This window comes from Panthera onca, chromosome B2 (assembly GCF_046562875.1).
Source record: "Panthera onca isolate mPanOnc1 chromosome B2, mPanOnc1 haplotype 2, whole genome shotgun sequence".
Classification (NCBI taxonomy): Eukaryota; Metazoa; Chordata; class Mammalia; order Carnivora; family Felidae; genus Panthera; species Panthera onca.
In genome coordinates, this window is record NC_138343.1 from 95,228,687 (window position 1) to 95,253,632 (window position 24,946).

At 41.1% G+C, this 24,946-nt stretch overlaps 1 protein-coding gene across 3 annotated transcripts in view; it reads left to right on the plus strand.

Moving 5' to 3' along the window:
- PRDM1 (PR/SET domain 1) overlaps window positions 1-24,946 on the plus strand; it is a 107,269-nt gene that overhangs the window by 68,885 nt on the left and 13,438 nt on the right. The window contains exons 1-3 of one of the 3 annotated variants that reach the window (XM_060616286.3): window positions 15,228-15,386; window positions 17,015-17,254; window positions 23,694-23,813. In XM_060616286.3, the coding sequence (XP_060472269.1) occupies window positions 15,345-15,386; window positions 17,015-17,254; window positions 23,694-23,813 (402 nt within the window). In that variant the 5' untranslated portion in view covers window positions 15,228-15,344. Of the gene's footprint in view, window positions 1-15,227; window positions 15,387-15,610; window positions 16,730-17,014; window positions 17,255-23,693; window positions 23,814-24,946 lie in introns of those variants that run through there. The other 2 variants (XM_060616288.3, XM_078447176.2) reach the window with 2 other exon arrangements.

The following is a 24,946-nucleotide window of genomic DNA, read 5'->3' on the forward strand; positions in this document are numbered from 1 at the left end:
CCAAGAGTCACACGCTTAACCGACTGAGCCACCCAAGCACCCTTGGGCATCAAAATATTTTAAAGTTCCCCCAGCCATTCTAGTATACAGAAATGTTTGGGGACCACTGAAGGCTTTTGTGGAGCATATTGTCTTAATGACGTACTATCAGTGTGTTCCATTTGCCACTGCCCTTGCCTGGGCTTTTACATTTATGTGCACACCAAGGCCTAGACATTGATCTTTACCTCCTGTGAGGGGAGGCTCTCCTTCCTATTTCTAGCTATTTCTTTGGGGGCAGGAAGAGAGGAGACAAGGGAGGAGTAAATTCACATTCTAAAAGGTAGCTACACCTAATTTAACCTGGAAATTATTCTGCAGGAATATTTGGGGAGTAATATATGGGATTTCAGATTATAAATGAGATAGAACTTCTTGGTCCTCTCTGCACTAAAGCACAACACACAATTGGGTGTGTCTAACCTGCAATTAAGGTATTTCACATTCCCCAAATACAACTCTTCTCTCCTTTGTATAGAATTTGAGTATTGGTTCAGTGCAGGGAGGAAGGGAAGAGGAAAAGAAAAAGAGAGAAAGAGAGAGGAGAGGAAGAGAGAAATCAATGTCCTCTTCTTTCCCTCAACTAGTCACGCAGCTACTCTTTTCTCTGTAACCCCACTCTCCTAAAAGTCAAGACCAGATAACGAGATTTCAGTGTGTTCCATTTGGGAGCCTTTGTCCAGATGTGTGTGTGTGTGGCTTCTCCTGTGTCTGTGGTGCTGTCTGTGTGGGGGAGCTGCAGGACAACCTTCTAACCATTTATGTCGTGAGCCCTGGGTAAATGAGAACAGAAACACGGTGGGGTGGGTTTAGCTCTTCCCTGGAAAAGGGATGGTTTCAATACTCCTCAACCCACACAGACTTCCAGGGGATGCTTTGAAGGGAACCTTATGCCAGCAGGCCTTTGAGCTTCCCCGGAAGACGTGCCCTGTTTTTTTCGTGTGTAGATTTGACTGGTGGGCCGGGGAGGGGGAAGTGCAATGCTAAAGGGCGTGGTAGAGAGGATGAGAACTGTCTGCGGGCTCTCCTCCTCACCAAGCAGCAACCAGGAGGAGCAGACATCTAGACTCTCAGTGACAAATGAATGTGTGTGCCTGTGTGTATGTGTATCGTTCTCAACCCACTGTGTCTCTCCATTTTCTTTTGACTGCGTACGTTAAGGGCCATATGATATAATAGCATATCATGATATTTCTTCGATTTAAACAGTGATTGAGCTGTTTTACTGTCCTTGTCTTTTGGTCAGCTGAACAGTGTTAAGGAACTATGATTTTCACTTGTTGTTTTGCCGAGATAACAGGTGGCTTAGTATCTTATTATTGTTTAAAACTTGTTATTTTCAAATTTATGTAAGAAGAGAAAATATTAAAACTTAGTAACTGACTTCAATGGATATGTTTGTTTGGGCCACAATCAGTCATGGACATGGCATTGCAGGCCCAGTGACCATCTGACGAAGGGGACCTTGCTCTAGAATTGTCCCCAATGCACATCCCACTTGCTTGTCTACATCCTTCGGGGCCCGATGCGATGTGATTAGGAATTCAGAAATTTTCAGATTTTAAAGAAGTAATATTGATGCAAATACACTCAGCGAGGTGTTCTTAGTGAAACGTTACTGCTTCTGCCCCAGAAAACAACACAGAGTCAAACTAATTGAGGCAAGGACGACAGACAGTCTCTGGTGGGCAGCGATGAGAGCCATGCAAGGTTTTTGGGGAAGGAAGGACTGTGGGAAGGCCGTGACCTAGAGTTATTTATTTTTTTTTTCAATATATGAAATTTATTGTCAGATTGGTTTCCATACAACACCCAGTGCTCATCCCAAAAGGTGCCCTCCTCAATACCCATCACCCACCCTTCCCTCCCTCCCACCCCCCATCAACCCTCAGGAGTGACCTAGAGTTATAATTCTGGTGGCAGGGGTGTTGATGAAAATTGCAAAGGAGTGAAACTGGAATTGGAGAAAGTAATTAGAACACCATTGTAGTATCTTAGTGATAAGAGTGAATGCATCGTACTGGGAATAAAAAGTGAAGCAACTTTTACTTTCCAGAGCTTTTTGGATTTGGAGATTACAAATAAGATATCATGGGCCTGTACTAGTAACTAGGTGACCAAAAGAAAAATACTTTTTCTGTCTGGGAGTCAGTTTCTTCCCTTATGAGATTAAGAAGTTCGATAAGGGGGCACCTGGGTGGCTCAGTCAGTTGAGCATCCGACTTCGGCTCAGGTCATGATCTCATGGTCTGTGAGTTCGAGCCCCATGTTGGGCTCTGTGCTGACAGCTCAGAACCTGGAGCCTGCTTTGGATTCTGTGTCTCCCTCTCTCTCTGCCCCTCCCCCACTCATGCTCTGTCTCTCTCTCTCTCTCTCTCTCTGTCAAAAATAAATAAACTTTATATATATATGTTGGATAAGATTTCTAGGGATTGTTACCTTCCACAGACTGATGCCCCTGAATTTCAGACTCGAATTGCCGGTTACTCACAACATTCTGTATAATAGTTTTAAAATACAGTAATAGGGTGTATTTGATCATTGATTAAATAAAACATGGTTATGATGTATGCACTTTGGAATACTCTATAGCAATTAAAAACGATGCCGACATAGGAAGATGTTTGCAGTAGTAAGTAAAAACAGTGGGTTATAAGATACTTTATAATATGATTCCATCTAGAAAATGATACTTAGGAATCTACCCTAAAAGGTTAACAATGATTGTTTTCTTGGGGTTCACTTGGTAGGAAGGAGTAACTTAAACCGTCTCAGGTAGAAAGCCTTCTGTTGAATATTTACGAACAAGGCATATCAGATAATCCCATGGGGATCTAAAAGCAAATGCAATAAAGTTGCTGTGGTATTTTATGAAATATTCATTTCTTGGGGCACCTGGGTGGCTCCTTGGTTAAGTGCCCGACTCTTAGCTTCGGCTCAGGTCATGATCTCAACAGTTTGTGAGTTTGAGCCCCACATTGGGCTCTGCACTGATAGTGTGGAGACTGCTTGGGATTTTCCCTCTCTCTCTCTCTCTCTCTCCCTCACTCTCTCTCTCTGCCCCTCCCCAGCTCTCTCCAAATAAATAAATAAATAAACTTTAAAAAAGAAATATTCATTTCTTCTTTATTTATGGAAATTTTACCATGAACACTGATTGCTCATGAATTAAAATAAAACACTAATTTATTTTTAAATGTGGGTTTTTTAGAGCTAACTGCTAGCTGAATATTTCCTTTATTGGCATCACTATTGATTCATTTCCAGGTAGAACCTTAAGAGACATCTTGCTTCTGATTTGAGCTCTTCTAGTAACTATTTGTTGTTAAACTTAAGAAACACATCTCAGATAACTCTACATATGAAAATACATATTTTTGTATGATGCCCTCTTAATATAGATTTTATAGTTTTATTTTATATCCTTTCACCTTTTAGGTCAGAATGTTTATTTTATGGATTCTATCTTTCAAGTTTACTAGTTATTAAAAATCATTTTTCATAGTTCAGAAGAACTGTGGATAAAAAGGCAAACTGAGTAATATTTTAAAATCACAGCTCCTTTTTGGTTCTTACATTATCAACTTCTTCAAAGCAATTTACTAACCCAAGTGGGGTGATTAAGAAGAATTCAGTTATTGGCTGATCACCTAGAAATGCTCTTAGCTAACCTCACTAAGCCAACTTGCTGTATGTTTTTACATTCTCCCTGCCCTCTGTATAACCACGGACTTTTTAACCCCATGTTTCTTTAGCTGGCATCTCTCTAATATTTCTGAATATTTATGCTTTGTATTTTCTGACTTGTATACTTAGCAAGAGTTGTTTGTATTTGTTCCCAAACTTGATGATGCTTAGTTGTAATTATGTAATCTAATTAGATATTGTATAAACCAATGAAATATAAGTATTAAGAGTTGACTCCATTAAAAATACTAGTTGAAGAATTCTATAATTGAAATGAATGTGGGTGAAACAATGATAAAATTTCAGAGGGGTGAGATATAAATCTAGGAGAATTTTGCACCCAGGTTACTTGGACTGAAAGGCAACACATTATGGGAAGGATTATGCAGAAAAGACACTGGAGATTGAAGAAGGAAGAGGTTCATTCTCAGAGCCCCTGGCCCTGCATTAAAGACAGAGAAATGGACATGCACTGATATATTGTTAATTTCAAATACAATGTTTAAGATTAGTATTTACCATTTTCATGAGTCTTATTTAACCGTATAATTTTTATTTTTTATTTATTTATTTTTATTTTGGAGAGTGAGCAAGCAGGGGAAAGGGGCAGAAGGAGAGAGAGAGAAAGAGACTCTCAAGCAGTCTCCATGCTCCAGTGTAGAGCCCAACCAGGGGCTTGATCCTGGATCATGACCTGAACTGAAATCAAGAGTTGGGACGCTCAACTGACTGAGCCACCCAGGTGCCCTCTGTTTGTATAATTTTAAAAATTTGGTTTCAATTGCATTGAATAAGAAAGCACCATCTGTATTGATTATTGACCAAATGGGGGGGGGGGGTGTAATTTTGACCTTAACAAGCTAATTTTGATCATAACAGAACTTGGTTTGTATCATTAAAATTTCTTAATGTATCAACATAGAAATTTTCTCCAAAACCAAATTTTTATAAATTGAGCTATTTAAAAAAATTTTTTAAAGCAAAGACAGTTTGTTATTTAAAGGAATCCTTCAGTGGCTTCATTTTTAAAGCAAACAATTTTCAATACCACTCATTTCCTATACTAGATTAGATTTCTAGAAATTAAAGTAATACTCTAGCCATGGTTTTCACTCTGGTTTTTCACCAGCTTTCTATATTTTGAGACAATTGGATTTTTATTTCCAGTGAACTCTGTCATTGAGAATAAAGACATAATACTAAGCAACAGTGACAAGCTTAATACAGCCTTATTCTATTAACCATTACCTGTCCCTGGATCTGATGAGCCTTTTCTCTGACCCTCAGGAACTATTGTGTTTGTTTTCCTGTGGATTATCCCAGTTTTAAGAACACTGAGAATCTTATTACTGTCAGATGCAGATTAGAATTTATAGAAGTGGAAAGGAGATCGTACATTTTAGATTGAATGTAGGCTTTCCCTTTTCAGGTGTAGTTGGAGGAAACTTGTTTTTCCTTCATTACCATGTTCTTATTCCACAAGTCAAGGGAGTTGGTATAAGACCATCATAAAAATCACTACAGGTAAACCAAAGTATATAAAAAGCCAAATATATGCTAGAAATTTTATGTGGCAGTAGTTTTAAATAATTAGCAAAACATTGGAATTGTGCTACATTTTTGGGGTGTACAGAAAATATAATTTACAGTGATAGTGACTATGTACAAATTAGACTTGAAATCACAATATTTTTCTAGAAGGCATTCAGGAAATCAGGTGGTATTGATTATGTTTTACAACAATCTTCCATTTAAAAAACACTGAAGAGATATTTACTTAGTAGAAAAATGAAGCACTTCTCTCTGAATCATTTAAAAGTCTTAACACTGGAAAAACAATCCAAATTTGATTCATTAGATCTAAATTAATAGTATATGAAGGGTGCTGGGTGGCCCAGTCAGTTAAGCATCTGACTCTTGATTTCAGCTCAGGTCATGATCTCATGGTTCATGAGATCGAGCCTTGTGTCCGCCTCCACACTGACAGTGCAGAGCCTGCTTGGGATTCTCTCTCTCTCCCTCTCTCTCTCTCTCTCTCTCCCCCCCCCACCCCTGCTCTCTCTCTCACTCTCAAAATAAATAACTTTTTTAAAAAAATAGTATATGAAGAAGGTATTATGCTTAGCGAAATGTAGCTGAAATGTAATGGTAATTTTAGACTGCATTATTTAAGACATGAAACTGTGTTTCCCAGACACAAATGGATTATATGCAAATGGTTGCATAACGTATTTATCTTTGTTTTCAACTGCTTTGCACATCCTAAAACAATTTTGCAATCAGAATTATCAGCCCACGAAGCAGCATGGCGTTTGTTTTGTTAATTGGTCTTGTTAAATTTAATTACTATGGGGTGGAGTGTCTGTGTAGGGGAGGAAGGCCCAAAGATTGGCCCAAAGATGGGCAGGGAAAATTTTAGGAAGACGTCCAGTACTGGGACGTGCATATGTATGAGAGTGGGCACAGGCGGACCCCACAAGAACAATGTCAATCACTTATGCTTGGAAAACTGTTATGTTTCTTTTCAGTGGGCGAACTTCTTTTCAAGTGCTACTGTCAGAGGTAGGTTCCTCCTTTCCCACAAAAATATGTACATTTTTATGACTGTGACTTCTACCTGGGAACAGTTTTCTGTTGTTGTTTTTTTTTTTTTTTAATTCCTTGAGCAAGTGTTGAGCAGCAGTATACACTTTCTCTAGAAAAAAAGAAAGTTATCTCCAGAGCCTATGTGATGCCTCATTCACAGGTGGGACCTAAGAACCATTTCTAATCTGTTCATTCACCGCACATTAATCAACCATCCAATACAAGCCAGGCACTGCACTGAGTGCTGGGTTTTCAAAGTTGCCTGGAATTGTTCACAGGCCACTAGCAGACCACAGAGACAGGTCCTCATTGGGTGCATGGGTTCATTAGCAGAGCTTGAGGAAAAAGGGATACAAACCAGCAAATAGAGCCCAGAGATCCATCCCGGACTGCAAGCCAGGTGTCTGTGGCCATGCCTACCACAGTGACCGTCTTCCAGCATCTAGCAAAGCATGTACTTCAATAACCCGATGTTGTATATTGACCATCATGCTGGTCTTTGCTGGTCGGACTTCTGAAATTAAGAATGTCTCAAAGAAGGCTCCAAATCGTGTGAATGAATGTGTACACTTAATATGTATGACCCTCTAAGGCATAATTTCTCACACTGTGGTTTCGTTCACAATAGGATTTTGGAAAACATTCTCTCTTAAGAAATAGAAGAACAGTATCTTTTGAGAAAAACTTTCCTTCAATTGCACAGAATCTTTTCATGTTAATGTAAACTAGTTGTTAATGAAATAGAAGTCTGTAGGGAAATAAAACTTTGATTTGTTTAAATATATTCTGGGTAGAGCATCAAGATGAATTGATGTCACTTGTCTGATGAGTGAAGAGCATTGGGTTTTGAACATCGAGTTAAGCAGTGAGGTACCTGTGATTAGTCCTTTCTTGCTGGGTAAATGTGTTTACTTTTTTCCACTGGTATTTATACCGGTTAATGTGTTGTACCAGATCAATCTCCTTCCTGAGTCCAGCTTTCAGCTTGTTCTCCTCTCTTTGGAGCTGACAAATGGTTGGAGTTTGACACAGTTTATCAGTTAAGCAGCCCTGCTGGGTGCCGCCAGCTGCTTGCTTGGACTACTGCAGAGGAAAAGGGAGTTATCTGCAATATTTTGATCATACTCCCTCCATCTAGAGGAGGATGTTTTGCTCAGGGACCAGTTCAGATGTCTGTAAGGAGTTTTACCTCCTGCAACACATATGTTTTCCACCCAAGATGGACTCCTAGTCATTTCCTGGTATAGTCACTGTAAAATTTTATCAAATGAGACACAATTTTCAATTTTATGAAACTGGCAAAATTAAACCTATTTGGTGCCCATTGTCATGCCACTTATGCTACTGAAAAAACATGTCCCCTAAAATGAGTGTGATCCCAGAGATTGCTTCTTTTGACGAGGCAGGACCGGAGGCAGGTGCCATCTTCATTATATACCAATGCTTCTCAATTTAACATTTATTCACACTAATGAAAAGTGGTAAGTTTGAGTTTCGCAGCATGAGAAGCTTGAGTGGGTCAGGCAGAACTTAATGTTGTATTTTTTAACCTTTTTATTAGAAAATGTTTTTAATACTAAGGGCAATGGTATAATGCACCTTTATGACCCACTTCAACAATTATCAACTAAAGAACTGGGTTTTCATCTCTACCCCAACTTCCCTCCGCATGATTTTGAAGTAAATCCCAGAAAGTGTATAATTTCACCCGTAAATATTTCAGTATGTATATTTGAAATGTAGGGATTTCTTTTAAAAGCTACCAACAACACATTATTGTTGATTGTTGAAATTACCGTTAATTCCAAAGCTGTACTGCTTTTAAGGATAGTTTACTATATACCCTTTAGGCTACTGAGTGCGGAAGGGTTTGGAGAGGTGGCTTTATAAAGATTTTTCAACATTAAAAAGCATACCCTAGGGGCGCCTGGGTGGCTCAGTCTGTTAAGCTTCAGACTTCGGCTGAGGTCATGATTTCATGGTTCTTGAGTTCGAGCCCCGCGTTGGGCTCTGTGCTGACAGCTCAGACCCTGGAGCCTGCTTCGGATTCTGTGTCTCCCTCTCTCTGCCCCTACCCTGTTCGCGCGCTCTCTCTCTCTCTTTCTCTCAAAAATAAATAAACACTAAAAAAAAAATTTTTTTTTAAGTATTCTCTAGAGGCCAAAATTGACTTGCAAAGATAATTTTGCTCCTTTTGTAGATTCTGGAAAGAGATTCTGCAAGGAGAGCACACACATGCAGGCAGGCACCAAACTGTCATTTAGAGCTCTGTTGTTTAGATAGAATTATATGCTTTGGGAGAATGAATGCTTTGCTCTGAGTAGCTGGTGGTGGCAGCATAATTAGTGAGACAGCTTCAAATAGAATCACTGAGGCATATACTCCGCGCGCGCATAAGCACATGCAGATTTGGCAGCTAGCACTGATATGACAGTTGGATCCACGTGTGCCCCTTGCCACTTGTGGAGCCTAATGCAAGGTGCAGGTGAGTCACGGGCGTGCCCGTGAGCACGATTAGCTGTTCCCAATTAGTAAACTGTCTGAGGCCCCAGAGTTAATACCTCAGATGCAGCCTTCTGTTCCAAACCCACCTCCCCCTCCACACCAACACCCTTCCTGCTCCTCCCCTCGTGCTGTAAGGAAGAAGGGAAAAGTAGAAGAGGAAAGGGGGTCCAGATGGGAAGAAAAGAGTGCTGAAAAGATCCTGTAGGAAGTAGGTCAGGTATTTTGGAGATTAGAGTAGCGTGCTTCATCCCTGAATGCAGGAGCCAGGGACAAGTAGCATACAATTAGGAGGAATTAGAACAGCAACAAGTAGCTTGCATTTATCAGCTTTAATTGTCTATTGTCAGGACAGAGCTCTCCCCAGAGGATCATGGTGGCAGTCTACATCCTAATACTTTTAATGGACCTCCATTGTAGGATTATCTCTCCTAAAGACAGTGCCTGTTCTTTTAAAAGGAACTGTAGGAAAGCCAGTCCGAACAACCCCTGAGCCGGTGCTTTCTCTGTGATTGGTCCTATTCTAGGGTAATGCAGTGTTGCCCTTCTGTCCCCAGGGGCACACCTTCAGGGGGAAGATACCTATTGAACATTAAACCTTTCTGCTCCAGCTTCCTGTGGGCCTGCAGGAAACAATAGGCCGTAGATGGAGCCCAGATAAGCCAGGGCTGGTGGCTTCAGAATCTCCAGACTATCTTCTGGTTATAAGACGTTTCCTGGCTTCTTCCAAGTCAACATTAGAGAGGTTTTGAAAAGATAAAGTGCCTATTAAATGAGGTCTGTCATTGTATTACCGGTGCCTTCTCTTTCTTCCATTGCCTCTCAGCTCCTCAGATGGAGAAAAAGAGCATTTATGAGACCGAGTCACCATCCTCCGAACCCATGCACTGAGTTAGGTTGGTTTAATTTTATTAACGCCCCACCAGTTTAGCATTTAAAAGATTCTACAACAGGTGCATCCCTTCCTCCCACGCCCACCCCCACTTTCTTGGCCGACTGTACCTTTACGCCCAGTAGGTCCTTACTAATATTTGAGGAGTCACGATAGACCTCTGGCCTCCTGGCTGGAAGCCCCGAGAGCCAAGTCTGGTTTTGCCCTCTGCCTCAGCAGAGCGTGTCTATGGGCTGGCATCTACCAGGTTCCCAGTTGAACGTAAAATCCAAGTAGCAAAAGGAGGGCTAGGAGAGGTGACCTTTCTGCTTCCTGACCTCTGGCCCTCAGTTTCCTCAGCAGGAAATGAGGTGTTGGCTGGATCTGTGGTCCTGAAGTCCAGCCACCTACTAAATTCCCTTTGGAGCTGAACTAGAGCGTGGGGGGCATCTTTCTATCTTTTTTTTTTTTTTAATTTTTTTTTTTAACGTTTATTTATTTCTGAGACAGAGAGAGACAGAGCATGAATGGGGGAGGGACAGAGAGAGGGAGACACAGAATCCGAAACAGGCTCCAGGCTCTGAGCTGCCAGCACAGAGCCCGACGCGGGACTCGAACTCACAGACCGCGAGATCATGACCTGAGCCGAAGCCGGCCGCTCAACCGACTGAGCCACCCAGGCGCCCCGCATCTTTCTATCTTTAAACAAATTACAAAGGTCCTACCTTTCTTTTTCTTTATTCTTTTTTCTCTTTGGTTGGGAGTTCAAATGATTTCACTACTAACCTTTATAAGTTTCTCTCTTCTCTTATAACTCACCCTGGAACATAAAAATCAAGCCTCTCCAGTCTTGAATCTTTCCTTAGAAAGGATGAGAAGAAATTGTCAGTCCCATTTTTAATAAGAAGTCCTTCTTCCTCGACCCTTTGCTTAACTTTGCGTGGCTTTGGAGAAGCACACAGTGGCAGACCCAGCCATGGGGGCACTTCTCCTGTTCCGTGGGGACTGCCCTGCCTGGCTGGCACTGCGGTTCCTTCACCTCACTCCCTCCTCCTCCCTCTTCCTCTAGAAAACCATTCCTATCTACAACCTTTCCTTTTATTTTCACCAGGGGCCCTCCCTTTTCCAGCCACTATGAGGGCAGAGAAGCAAACTTTTGCCCGTGGTCTTCCTTCTCTTGTGTGAAAACTACTCTTCCTTTAACCTAAGCGAAGAGAAGGGTCAGAGAAACCCGAGTTTCAGACTGTACACCTTCCCTGTTGCTCTCTCCCTAATTTTACAGTTATATTTTGCCTTCTGTTAGTTTCATTCTATTCCTTTTCCCCACCAAAATGCAAGATTCCAAAACGTTTTCTGGGTTCAGAGAGGATCTTTTCAGTTTCCTTCCTCCTAGCCTTTTCAGAAATTTAAGTCCCTTTCTTGTCTGAATATTCACTAAAATAAAAACATAATTAGGAATAAAAACTAATATTGGAAAGCTACATTGGATTCCATGCATCATATGGAAAAGATAACTGCTTATTTATTAAGTTGGTGGATGTCAAACTCAATGGGTAACTTAAAAATAGATGAATGTTTTGATAAGAACACAACTGTCTGCCTGAAAGGAGTGCTGAAGAGACGCTTAGGTGGAATGATCCATAGGTGGTTTTGTGAATACTGAGACCTCAGACACCGTGCGGGTTTTATAAGGTCCTCTGGGTAGCGCTTACCAGATTTTTATTCCTAGTGAGGGCAGGGAGCTCGACTCTGGTTTTTCAGTTTACTTAATTTTTGTTTCCTTTATTTAGGAAGTCAAAACACTGACCTCATTTCAAAACATCCACGGCCTCCTAGGATCACCATCCCAAGGTTTAGGCCCTGAGTATGTTTGTCCAAAGTGCTGGGGCGGTGAGCCGTGTCATAAGAAGGAAGGCTTGTGCTATTTTTAAACTGATGCAACACATCATTGAAACATATCATACACATATCATACCAATGACACACAGGCCGCATTGTAACATAGCATGTGTCATACATACATTCTCTCTCACTCATACACATACTTGCTCTTCTTGTCCGGCTTTAAAAAAGGAAGGCAGCCAGAAAGCTGAGCCCAGTGAGTTGAGTTTGAAAAGGCTGTTAAAGTTTAAAAGCCAAGTGTCCCTCTAGTTCTTAGCCTGGCTTCGAGACATGTGGGAGGGCTTCAAAGCTGTGGCGCCCCTCTTTTAGAGCTCAGGCTTGCAGTTGGTCCCCAAATGTTTACCAGCATGAAGATGCCTAACTTACAGGAAGCGGGAAATGGGTGTGGGGGGTGAGGGAGGGTGGGTGGGTAGGGAGTGGGGAGAAGAGGGTGGGGGGTGTTCTCTTGATGTGGTTAGTCTGTCATTGACCTTGTTTGGGTATAGCAGGAGTTGAATTAGAAAATGAAAACACGTTTCATCTTGGGCACATTTCATCCCGTTTTTTACTTTCTTTAGGAAAAAAATCTTTTTTTTTCCCCCAAGTGGAGTCAGGTCTCCAGATTTGGTACTCAGTTTCCCTTCATTCTATCACACCTTCCTCCCCAGACAGTCATCTGGCCACCTACATTGCAATTCCTAACTCCTCAGGGACTAGGCCTGGCCCAGTAGCTCAGACTGAAAGACGCGGGCTTGTTGAGCGGTTGTGATGAGACCATCAAAGGGAATAGAGGGGGGTTTCCGAGAGCAGAGCTATCTGGATCATTTATAATTGGCCGCCATTGTGAGCACTCTTAACGAGGGAATTCTGCCTGGCAAATGCTGACAAATAAAGGTAACTGAGGTTTGTTTGTTTGTTTTTGTTTTTGGCGTTCTAACAGAGAGAGAAATAATACAGTGACTAAAAATGCATCAAGTTGCTATTTAGAAACAAACATTCGAGACTTAAAATTCTAGACAGTGGCAGCCTTAGATATAGCTGTCTGTGCTCAGCTCTCTACCATCTCCCTGTTTTAGTCAGTATTCCAAATGTGATACTTGGGCCTTCTACAAGGGGTGAGTGGAGCTCAGAAGTTCACCCCTCTTCCTCCCCACCCCCCACCGTAACATCTTTGTGCTGGACCATACCTAAATATGACTATATGAAATGCTTGTTCTTATGGGGCATGCTTCCTTTATTCCTTCTTTCTTTTTTGCATCTTTGATTTTAAATTATATTTTTGCCTCTCCCTGATGGCTATCATCGCAATAAAAATGGTTTGATGGGGGTGGAGGGTGGGGTACTATTTGAGACCAGACACAAACAGTTGAAGGATTTTCTAGCCCAACACTGTGTTTCAAAATGTACTTTCCTTCAAGTTCCACTCATGGTCTTCTCCAGTCCGGCTGGAGCACCTGGAACCAATTTTAGGGTTGCCTGGCTAAGCAGCACACTGGTATTTGAAGTTTGAGTCCTCCCCTAGACTCAAGCCCATTTCACCACCTCTGAAGGTGAGTGCAGGCTGATATTAATTAACAGTGAGTTGATTCACTGGCATCTTCCAGTCATTAAAGTAAATATTTGGCTTCAAATCGCCTCTTCCCACCTCAAACATCCAACTTTTTGCCTGTTCCCTTACTCCACCGTGGTTGACTCACCAGCACTTGCATGGTGTATGTGGCCCAAGAACAGAGTTGGACTCTAAAAGGGAAGTGAAATACTCTTTAACATCTGCAGGCGAGACTGCTTGAACAGCAGGCCAGCCTTCAGTATGACTACATTGTTTTTCTGTCCATTGTGGCGCTGACTCAGCATCAGTTAATAAACCCTCTCGAGAAGGCTGGATTTCTCTTGTTTAATTATCATCTTAGAGCTTTCTGAGAACTCTTAGGAATTGTTCATTCAGTTTTATACCCTTAGCACATCTGCCGATTAAAAGCCCTGTTTCCTCTTGGTGCTAGCGTCCCCTCTGGCGTAACATGCAATAACAGTCCCCGGGCAGTCAAGCAGGGAGTGTGTGTTACTTATGTCCCCTAGTGGGAATGTAATTGTTCTGTACTACAGAGATTGTACAAGGACTTTAGACACAAAAAGCATTTCCTGGCAAATAATCTTTACCTCCCACCTACCCACCACCCCCCCCCCAAAAGAAATTCTAGAAAAGTTTCCTGAAAGAGAGAAAAGAAATGTTAAAGATAAAGACATATTTTGATGATTGAGTTGGGCTTTTGTTTTGCTTTGTTTCTTCCCATAAACAAATACTCAAATGTCCACTTCATTGTGTGACTAAGTTGGTATCATTAAGTTGGGACTGGGTGTGTATATGTGGGTGTGTGTGTGTTGGGACGTGGGTGTGTATGCACACGTGTATTTAAAATGTTAGAAAAGACATTGCAGCCTAAGGTTGAAGGAGAGATGATTTCAGAAACAACCACCTATATGAGGCAAGCAGGAAAAGTGGGAGACTTGTGTTTCAGTGATCTAAACAGTAATTGTAATGGGGTGCTTGCTATAAATGGACCCTTTGCATCATTGTTTCTCTGAATTAGAGGATTCCTTGCTGAAGGCACAAGACCATTGAAGGAAGTAAAGCATCTGGTTTGTTTTGTAATGAGAAGCAGGAATGCAAGGTCCACGCTCTTAATAATAAACAAACAGGACATTGTATGCCATCATCACAGGATGTCCTTCCTTCAACAGAGGACTGACTGGGGCTGGAGGAAAAGCCGGACAGGGAGTAGAACGAGCCCCACTAATTACTGCCTCCGTCTGCCCTCCACTTGCAGTGATCAGTTCAACATTCTCTTGAACTGTGAAAAGATTAATGCTCTACACTTTGCTTACACGCGCCCCTCAGAGTTTGGTTGTGGGTTTGGGGAGGAGTGCAAAGGCAAAGAAATTTTCATCTGTAGGATTATAAATTTTCCCTATTTCCCTATTTACTAAAGAGTTGAAAGAGGGAAGTTAGTTCTGCCGAATGTGGATGTATTTCAGTTAGCAGGAGAAATGGAAGCTGACGAGTTTTGGAGGGGAAATGTGCATTTCACGGGCCAGAGCCGGAGGACTAGTCAGCTTCATTTTATTACATCACATGGAAAAATAATTTCGCATGCTCTTTTCAGGTAAATGGTGTACGTTCGTTAAAGTGTGGATTCGAGCCGAGGAACTACAAAATTTTTAGGTAATTTTTAGGTTTCCCTAATTTAAGGAATGTGCGCCCCCTTCGAAAGTCTCGGCAGGAAGGAGGGCGGGCTGAGTATTTAGAATACAATACAGCCCGAGCGAACGTTGAGGTTAAGTGCTTTCAAAGGGAAGTGAGAAGATTCCAAGTAAATGTTGAAATTCACATGCGAAGAGAGGAAGCTCGGGGCGGCTGGCGATCCGGGGGGAAAGCCCTGGGCCGAGCTCTGCGCGGCTCCGGCGAGTTCAGGTATGGCCACGCCCCCCTTCAGCAGCTGGTGGGAGTGAATCAGACGAATGGGAAATCTGCTGCAGGGAGGGGAAAGGAGCCTCCGGTCTGGTTAACACAGACTGAAAGTGCTGCAGTGACACTCAGCCCTCCAGTGCTGCGGAGAGGCAGAGCAGCGCGCGGCACCTGTCCGCGGCCGAGAGAGCCGGGACGCGGGCGCCGGGGCGGCCGTACAAAAGGAGGGATCGCCGAGGTGCGCGTCAGTCCTCAGCCCGCCAGGGGACGCGGAGGAAATGTGGACTGTGTAGAGATGAGCGACACTTATCTCCGATGTTGGATATTTGCTTGGAAAAACGTGTGGGTACGACCTTGGTAAGGAACTTGATCTTGTTTTTCATCCTGAAATTGATCAGAAATTGTTGTTGTTGTTGTTGTTGTTGTTGCTGTTGCTGTTGGCGTAGTCGCAGTAGAAACCAGAACTGCTTCTGCTTTAGGGCGCTTAGAACTGTCAAACATTTATAAGACTTTTTCCTTATGAATCATTAACCCCTTCAGTTCTAGGCATAATTGTCAATTCATTGAAACTTCGGTAGTGGCTCCTGCCCACCCCCGTCAAAATAACTCCTTCGGGTTGGCTTTATTTTTAAACTTCGCTAGATTTTAACATTTATTTACCATCATGACTGTCCATGTGGGAACTAAATGAAAACAAGCAAGTTTGCTTAAGTCATAACAGGGGAAAGACAACTTTGCATCTGACTTCTTTTTAAAAGAGCATCATGTTTAGGGAAGAAATAGAAGAATGTAAAAGAAAGCCACCTTGAAGGACTTCCGCCGAGCGCTGTGTTTACATTCTAAGGAGGACACGTTCTTACATGGAAATGATACCCGCTTTCCTACTTTTTTTTTTTTTTTAATCAAGCCTTGTCTATATGGGAAAACATTCCAGAAGTTGTTTACCTTTTTTCCTCTCTCTCTCTCTGGAAAGCACTTTTCCTGAGTGCAAGGGGGGATTTGCGGGAATATCCTTATCAGTTTACAAATGGAAGCAGTGCCTGTCCTCGGAGCCTTCTATATTTGTTATAACTTTAGTTACAGTAAACTGAAGCACATCAGTGACTTCTGGGAATTCGTACACTTTCAGATTTAAATGGAAAGTGCTATTTGTAGCTGAGGGCTCCTGAAGGAATTCTCTCCAGGGAATGCTATTGAAGAGTTTTTATGCTTTGTTGTTTTGCTTTTTCAAAATTTGGCGTGAGATGCCCACCAGTCAGAGGAAACTGCCAGGAGTTTTCCCCTTTCGCCCATTTCTCCTCCTCTTTTTCCTGTGCTCCAAATCATTTCTGAAAAGCTGCAGCTCAGGGATGCTGGCAGGATGCAACCCTTCCAGTCTCCCGTGTGAGAGGATGAAAGGGAGCGCTGCAGCAGAGGAGGGGGGGCGGCGAGTTGTTTTGAAAGTTGTTTTGCGTTGGGAGCTGGTGGGAAAGTTCAGTCTTCCCCATTTGGAAAAGGCCGGCTGGGTTCCGCTCCTGCCCCACACGCGCTTTCCATTTTTAGCTTCATTCAGAGGCAGACAGAGCTCCTTCCTCTTCCTCTCCTTGTTTGTGACACTTTTCTGAGGCAGCTTTTCCACAGCGCGGAGGGTCTGGCGGCCATGACCCCAGGCGTTCTGGGACATAGGACCCAGCGCCCACAGCATTTTTCTGCTGTGAGAGGTAAAGCAGGGATTGTTTGGAGGTGTTTCTTTTCTTTTTTCCACCCCCCTCCCCAATGAGGTTGCCACAGTCTGTCTTTCTTTTTTTAAAAAACTAAGTAAGAGTGGCATTTTAAAACCTCGCTTCTTCAAGGCAGTCTTCTTTATACGGCTTTTTGGCTCTTACTCAACTGTACCAAGCACTCTTGCATCTGCTTTTAAAGTCTTCAGACTACTGTATTAGTCATAGCCTCTCACAGGGAGCCACAGGACAATGGGGATTAAAGGCCTTTCCCTTCTCTTCCAGGCTGCCCCGAAGTGTAGCTCCAGTGCTGTGAGGTTTCGAGGGGTGACCGCCGGGACCATGAAAATGGACATGGAGGACGCAGACATGACTCTGTGGACAGAGGCTGACTTTGAAGAGAAGTGTACATACATTGTGAACGACCACCCCTGGGACTGTGGGGCCGACGGAGGGACCTCAGTTCAGGCAGAGGCGTCTCTACCAAGGAATCTGCTTTTCAAATATGCCACGAACAGCAAAGAGGTAAGCCTCTGGTTTGTTGCTGGAGAAGATTGGCACCTGACGCCAAATCTCCCTACTTGCCCTTGTGGCCTCGTATATCCGTGAGAATCTGTAAGTATCAATACTTAATCGATCCCTTAATTCCCTTCTTTCATTGCTTTCTCTTTCCCCAAGTCTGTCCTCCTCATTTCCTGCAGCTCTCAGCTGCTCCCTACTAATTAGTAAACAGTTCAGTCTTTTGGTGAGTTGACACATCTTGGGAAAGCTGCATTGCAGAAGGAGGTGGGCGAAATTGACAGTGACCTTGGAGAAAGCCACTGTCCACCCCCGGACTCCCTGACCCCTGGTCCTCCAATTGTACGGTAGCTTCTGAGGGAGAAAACTTTTTCTTAGGGGAAAAAAAAAAAAGTTTTTCATGTTTCTTTTGTCTCCTTTTGGTCATGAGATGGCTTTATTCTTTTTAATGAGCCAGCTTTATTAGCTGGGTTTCTAAAATTATTCTCAAAACCTTGACGTGTTTATGAACTGAAGTGATGGTGTAGACCAAGAAGAGGTTCGTGTAAAAGTGTCCTCTGTCCGGATGACTTCAGAGCTAACCACTGTGTTTATCTGCGGCAACTCCTTTGCTCTGGCTGGGCTGGCAGGCCGATTCCTTACTGGCCTCTGAAGTGGGTACACCCTTTGTTGTTTCAAAGGGGCTGGAAACCCAAACTTGGAATGAGCAAAGGATTTGTGTTTACCCTTTTATATAACGATTATAGTGAGGCGTGATGTTTAGCTGTGAAATAACTTGCAGAACCACCTCTGGTTTTGAGAATTCAGCTACTGCAGTTAGTTGTTCTTACTAGTCCATAAGCTGAGCTGGCTTGAGGGAATCAGCCCCCCAACAGACTTCCCACCACCACTACTCCCATAGGTTACTGTCACTTCCGTCACTGTCTTCAGAAAGAAGTGATTCCTTGCTGTAGGAATCCATAATTTGATACTGGGACAATTCATTAGAGCCATGTCAGATCACTTTCCTCCTTCCCCAAGGAACAGTATTTGAAGGAGTCGGGGAGCCTGTTTGGGAAATACTTTGTCTCTTTCCTGTTTGTGTCTGAGTTCAGTGTTTTCGGTGAGGGGGAGACACAGCTGTCTAAAATTAAATAGAGCAACTCTGCTTTGAGTTTCATTAAAGCTTAACCTTTTTTTTTTCCCCCTGCTGGAAGAATGGAGGCAGATTTTTTTTTAAAGCAAAATTTAAATTGTAGTTGTACATGAATGTTACCAAAAATTTAACCCCCAGAGGTCAGCCTTAATTATACCTCTTTCTGAAAGCAACCCTCTTCTCATTGAAAGTCTCATAAGATGTGGCCCGTGGAATCAATGTAGGATTTGTTTGGCTACCTAAGGTTTGACTGTGGTTTTAAAAGGTGTAGTGTGTTTTTTCCCATATCACATTTGACCAAATATTGGTCCGTTCTCAGGGCTCATTTTTGTGCTGTGTTGCCCTGTCCTGCCCATTGTTTTGAAATAAAGACCTCTATTCTGTGGTTCATCTTTGGCTTTTAATTCTATAATGTTCTTATCGTCAGTTCAGCTCTTAGCTTGTTTTTCAATTTCCATCATTCTGCTTAAAATCATAGCTCAATAAAGGAATGCCCTCAGATTATTAGTCCAAGGTTCAGAACGATAGTCACTTACCTAAGATGTATTGTGAGAAGCGTGAGCCAGGACTAGGAGCAAAGTTCTCTTGACTTCCCCAGCCACTGCTTCTTGATTATGCTACACTGGCCCCTCTTGGTGTCACTGTGGTTTTATTTATCGCCTTTACATCTTTCAGCCCAATCCTTTATTAAGCTTCTTTGGTGTTCTTTTTTTTTTTTTTTTTTGGTCTGAACGTATAACTTCCTATTTCAGTATGTTCATGCAGTATCTGTATCCCTAAAGAGGGTCTTTTCAAAACTAACCTAATGAGAGATCAGGGCCTTCTATTCTATTTTCCCACATCCGTTCCTAATCATAAAAGCAACCAGGAAGCCAACTTAAATGTAATACTGTCTTACACTCACTCTGGAATTTGTACCTGTTTTTCTGTTTCTTTCTTCCTTTTTGCCCTTTTGGGAGAGGACAGTTTCCTTAAGGTGGTGAAAGAAGCCTGGGGAATTGAGCCATTGAGGGTGTGATACCTGCAGACAGTTCTAGAACAGAAACCTTCAGGATTGATGAAATGTTTACATTATCATTATTCAGTTAGTTCTTTCAGTCCCACCAGCCATGGAAAGAGGAAAAAAAAAAAAGCTTTCTACGTGGGGTTTTTATCTCACTGATTTATCTTGCCCTTCTTTACATGTTTTCATTTAAATAGCAGAAGATGTTACATTATGTACTGTTGTGCTGACATACTGGGGGATTTTTTTTTAACAAGACCATTTTTCATTATGAATTTGTGCTATGTGTCAGCACCTTTTTTTTTCTTTGGGTTTAAAAACAAAACATACAAACCATATTTCTGATCTTGACCCTCATTTTTAGATTTGGTTTAGAATCATTCTGCACCTTTAATGAGGCTGTTCTTACTTCCTATTTCCAGAACTGAAGCCAAATATAGACCTACTATTCAAAACTTTTAGAACTTTTTTTAACTGATGGGTTATTCTTTTAGGGGGATTTTCCCCTTGTCCTCCTGAAATAATCTTTTGTGAATACTTGAATACAGCAAGATCAATTTAAGCATTTATATTTTAGAAGCGGTAGCCTGTGTTGAGTTTGCTTGTATTCAAGAGGCACAGTGGCTCTGAGTCTGACCTCCCAGAGTCATGTGGTGATAAACATCAGGCCATGATGGGGACTCGCTGAATGTCTGTTTTGATTGAAGTCCATTATTAACTCAAGCCATCTGTAAAAAGTATCTCTCCATAACATGCAATTCCCTCTTCTTCATAGTGCCTTTTATTTGTGAGACAATGTACCATGTTTCCTTTAATACAAAGATAATTATGGAGGAAACCTTCCAAAAACATCTCCCATCCATTCCACCCCCTTTTTAAAAAAATGAAGTGAATTGCAAGCTGAAGTCCTAGTCCACTACAGAGTTCTAGTTATCTCAATGCGAATATCCTTGTCTTCAAAATAGAATTGTAATCAAAGAAATCATTTTTATAGGGGCAAATCTGGGGAGGGGGAGAGATAGCTAGTAATTTAAATCATCTTAATGTAATTTGGGGTGATGATGCTCATACCACATTTAAACTTGAATAAGGTTTCTGCTTAAAGCCCGCTGCTATGAGTGTGTATCTGTATATTCCTTAAAGGAGGAATTGCTTAAAAAAACAAAAAAAAACACCCAAGTTTATATTCTCCTTGATATCAGACTTTGATTTAGCAACCCCCATCTTAAGTTGTGAAATCTTCATTTTGTATGATGAAAAACAAGCCCTTTTTTTTTTTTTTGGTCTGGAAGCCTCAGACATCAGGGTGTGTCCTGTAACCGAGGCCACTGACAGAGACAGATCTGCCCAAATGGTGGAAGGATTGGACCCCAACATAATGCATGGTATGGAAGAGCTTGGCTGGAGGCAAGAGAGGGGCAAGGACATGTAGAGGCCAGGGTCTTGTCCCTGATAGGTTAATGGGAGGCACACAGCAGCCTGCCCCTAGTAGTAATTCTTTAGGACCCTGGTCAGTTCCTGTGAAGTTTCCTTCTTGAGATAGGTGAACACATTCTTAATTAGTCTTTTTAGCACTGTGAAATCCAAGGCACACACCAGGTTCCTCTGTATCACGTGCTTGCTCCAAGGATAGAATGTTGTTGGCTCAGGTTCACAGCTGGATCTTTCTAGGGCCAGAGGGAGAATATGACTAGGTCTTCCACTTCCCATTAAAAATGACCTTGGTTTCTGTTGCCCCTCCACAGTTACCTAGCCGAGTACTGTAATCTTAAAATTGCAGCTTGTATGTCCTCTTTGAATAATGTCTCAGACACAGATTTCAGATGAAGATATTTATCCCGTATGAAAATGCTGGACCGGGAATGGATATAGATGGCATATAAGCCATACAATTCTTTCCAACCTTTGAAATTCTATGATTTTGTGTCTCTGTTTATCCACTTTTGTGTTTATATATTTCCTATAGCTCTTGTATAATAGGAACTTAAAATAATACGGTTCTGTCTCACTTGTAAAGATAATCCAATATTGAAGGCTCTTTGGCTCTTTTTTAAATCAGAAAACTTTCATAGACCTCTCTTCTTCCACAGACCCTCTTTTTAATTGTTCTCCTCTCTCCTCTCCTGCTTAATTGCATTTGTAAAGTTATAAATGGCAAATACTGTCTTATAGTGTCCTCTTGACTTTCTTATACTTGTACTCAAGTAAGTGCTGGGTGGCTATGTCTTCTGAAAATTCTTTTGTGGGAACATGATTCTGTCGAGTTTTTTGGCCATAAGAAAACTGTGTGTGTTTTCTTAGTATAAGATTGATAGATGAGAAGCAAGAGACCTCATTGGTTAAAAAAAGAGCAATTCAGAAGAAAAAACCTGACCTCAATATAATGCTACTTGTTGGTAATCAAGCTCTGACTCCCAAGACACTGTCTTTAAGAGACTATAATTTAAAACAAAGTTGATGAACCAGTTGAGTACCTTTCTTTAAATTACTGCTTTAAAGTGGATATGTTGAAAATATCAACTACTAATTATTGGCTCACCAACAAATGACATTATTTGTTTTTCCTGTTTGTCATTTTAATATTATGGAATAATCACTCAAATGTGAATGCCAAATGATTTGCGTGTCATAGAAGTCAATTCCATGAATTTTTCAAATTAATTAGGTGCAATAATGTAAATAATGAGCCTCTGAATAAGTAAGTCTTCTTCAGCTTTAGTACAAATTTTTATCTCAAGACTGTTCTGAGGCACTCCTGTCCCCAGTCATTTTACTGCCAACAAATACCAATAACGATGAACTGTATTGAAAGGGCACATAGATGTAAATGAAGGCAGAGGAGGAGGATGAAATGAACATCTGCTTTTTTCAGCTCTCTGCCAGAAATTCATAAAGTACCAAAAATAACACTTTAGCTCACAACCTTGTTTCAACTTGTGTTAGGTGTAGGAAATTTTCTTTCTATCTTTCTTTTTCCTGTCTTTTCAGTCTGGGTACGCTCCATTGAGGCTTGTATATTGAATACCAAATTGTTAAAAAAAAAAAAAAAATCATTGACTGATGAGAAATGTACATGAGAAAGATTGGACTTTACAACCATGTAGATGTGCTTATTCCATATCCATTTAAACAGATTTAAATTCTTGATGGAGATTTATTGAGGTATCCACGTACATCACAACCAAAATCTGAGAATCCCCTGTGAACATTCACTGATACATATATATTGGGACCTACCATTGCGGGTACACAATTACACAGGAGCCACCGGGCTTCATAAAACCTGGAAATAAATATTCTCTTTTACCTCCCCTCTTGGTCCATGTCAGTAAGGTATTCAGTAAGTAAAAAGTATTCAGTTTTGGACAAGAAAAAAATAAAAATGGGAAAGTGACTGAATAAAAACCAAAACAAAACTGTAACTGCAAAATGTTGCAGAGGACCACTTACAGAATTCTTTTGAATAGTGATGAATTGCTTCCTGATTCGTGGTTGGTGATTTTTTTTCACTCCCTTAAAGAAATTTACGATCAAGGAGGAACTGGCATAGTTAACATGTTTCTTTAGCAAGGCTCTGGTGTGATACATCCAGTCTGAGAAGGTCATTTCCTCAGATCTTAGAACCCACAGCTTTCCTCGGTATAAATTCCATTTCAAAGGATGACTTTTGACCACTGTTGAGTAGAAGATGCTAGAGGAGAACAAAGTTACTTGACGATCTTTCTTCTATTAAGGAGAACTTACAAGCTATGAAAAAAAAGAAAAACCTCATCTGGAATGAAAAAACATATAATGTGTTTTGCTTCTGGTTCCTTAGGTCTTTGTGGAACAACCAAAGGGCATTATTTTGGTTTCTGAGGTTAAAACTATTTTATTCCCCTCAAGCATGCTATGTTTATAGTTTGAGGGAGAAGGAGAAATAAGAAACTAGGAGCAGGCTGAAGTAGTTTACTCTTGACAGTCTAATTCTGCAATATCTGATTCTAAAATCAGGTAAAACAATGGTTATCTTCTCTGTTTTTCTAGCATGAAAAGTAATAATAAAAATAAAGGACCTTCAGTCACCAGAGAATAATCCTTTACATGATTTTCACACTTCGTTGGGTATTTGCTTACGATCTGGGAGTTTGAAGGATGGCCTCCCCCTAAGATGAAGCTTGTTATTAAAATTATGTAGGCACCATTAATATCTGCTCTCCATATCATAATTTTGTCATTGTTCATTGTACTACCACTTGACAATTCAATGAAAAAGTTAGTTAATATTTTACAGTTGAAGTAATTATCTCATATTTTACCCCCTATAGGTTATTGGAGTAGTGAGTAAAGAATACATACCAAAGGGAACACGTTTTGGACCTCTAATAGGCGAAATCTACACCAATGATACTGTTCCTAAGAACGCCAACAGGAAATATTTTTGGCGGGTAAGTAGAGAAAATTGTTTCAGACTCTTTAAGAATTAAGGGAAAAAAATGGAGCTAGAATTGCTGGGTCACTTCCTTTTTCAGCCTATACTAGGGCTCACCACAACATTGGGGCCCCTGTGGACGCAGGGCATTGTAAGCAAATGTGATTGAAACTGGTTAAATATGTGGCTCTAGAAAAGCAGCCTGTAGGTGATTAGGGATGGAGATATGGACTGTATGTGAATCTTAATTTTTGCAATTCATTAGAGCTTTGTGATGAAAGGAAACAGTTTGCTGCTTGCTTCAAGGGTAGGTTCATTTGCATTTCTCTGCAAGGAAGTAGTAATGAGTCACCAAGCCTTAGATTTCACCCCTTCTTGATTTCTTGCTGAGTTAACTTTAATTGAATGGAAGAGTAATCGTAAATGAATTAGCTTGAAAATACACGCAGTTAAGGAAGGATGCGTGGAAGATGCCACTAGGGGAATGGAGATGACTAGGACTAGTCATGCATCTACATGTAAAACTGTTGGATGTGACTGTATGCACATTGCTCCCATAACATAAGGGAAATGCTTACAATCATGGGAGAGCATAAAGGTCTGGCCCATACAATTTCCTTTGGAATATCAAGATTAGAAAGGACTTCAAAGATAAACTAATTAGATGGATTTTTGAGTAAAAGGCTCTGAATTAGAAGGGAACAGAGAAAAAAATTGGACTGCTTTCCATCCTCCCGTAGATTTCTAGGATATTCAGTTTTCTCAATTAGAAAATGAGAATATGCTTATTAAATTTAAAAGTAATTTTTTTTTATACATACTTGCATAAAATGATCCTGACTACTGGGGAACCATGGTTTGAATTCTTTTATGAAACAGCTGCATGATAACAACAAAAACTGGATTATACTTATTTTGGCCAGTATTTACCGAGGATGCCTATATCTTTTGGACAAGTGTCTTTATAAAAGGCTTCCATTTGGGGATCAGTCAGAAGCTGTTCCATAGAAACAGGATTTTTTTTTTTTTTTTTTAATTCGGGAAGTTTTGTGTTTTTAGAAATTTATTTTGCTATTTTCCAAACATGAGAAAATGCTAAGAATTGTGTGCTCACATAAGAGACTGTTAAAAACAGAACAAACTGAGGGT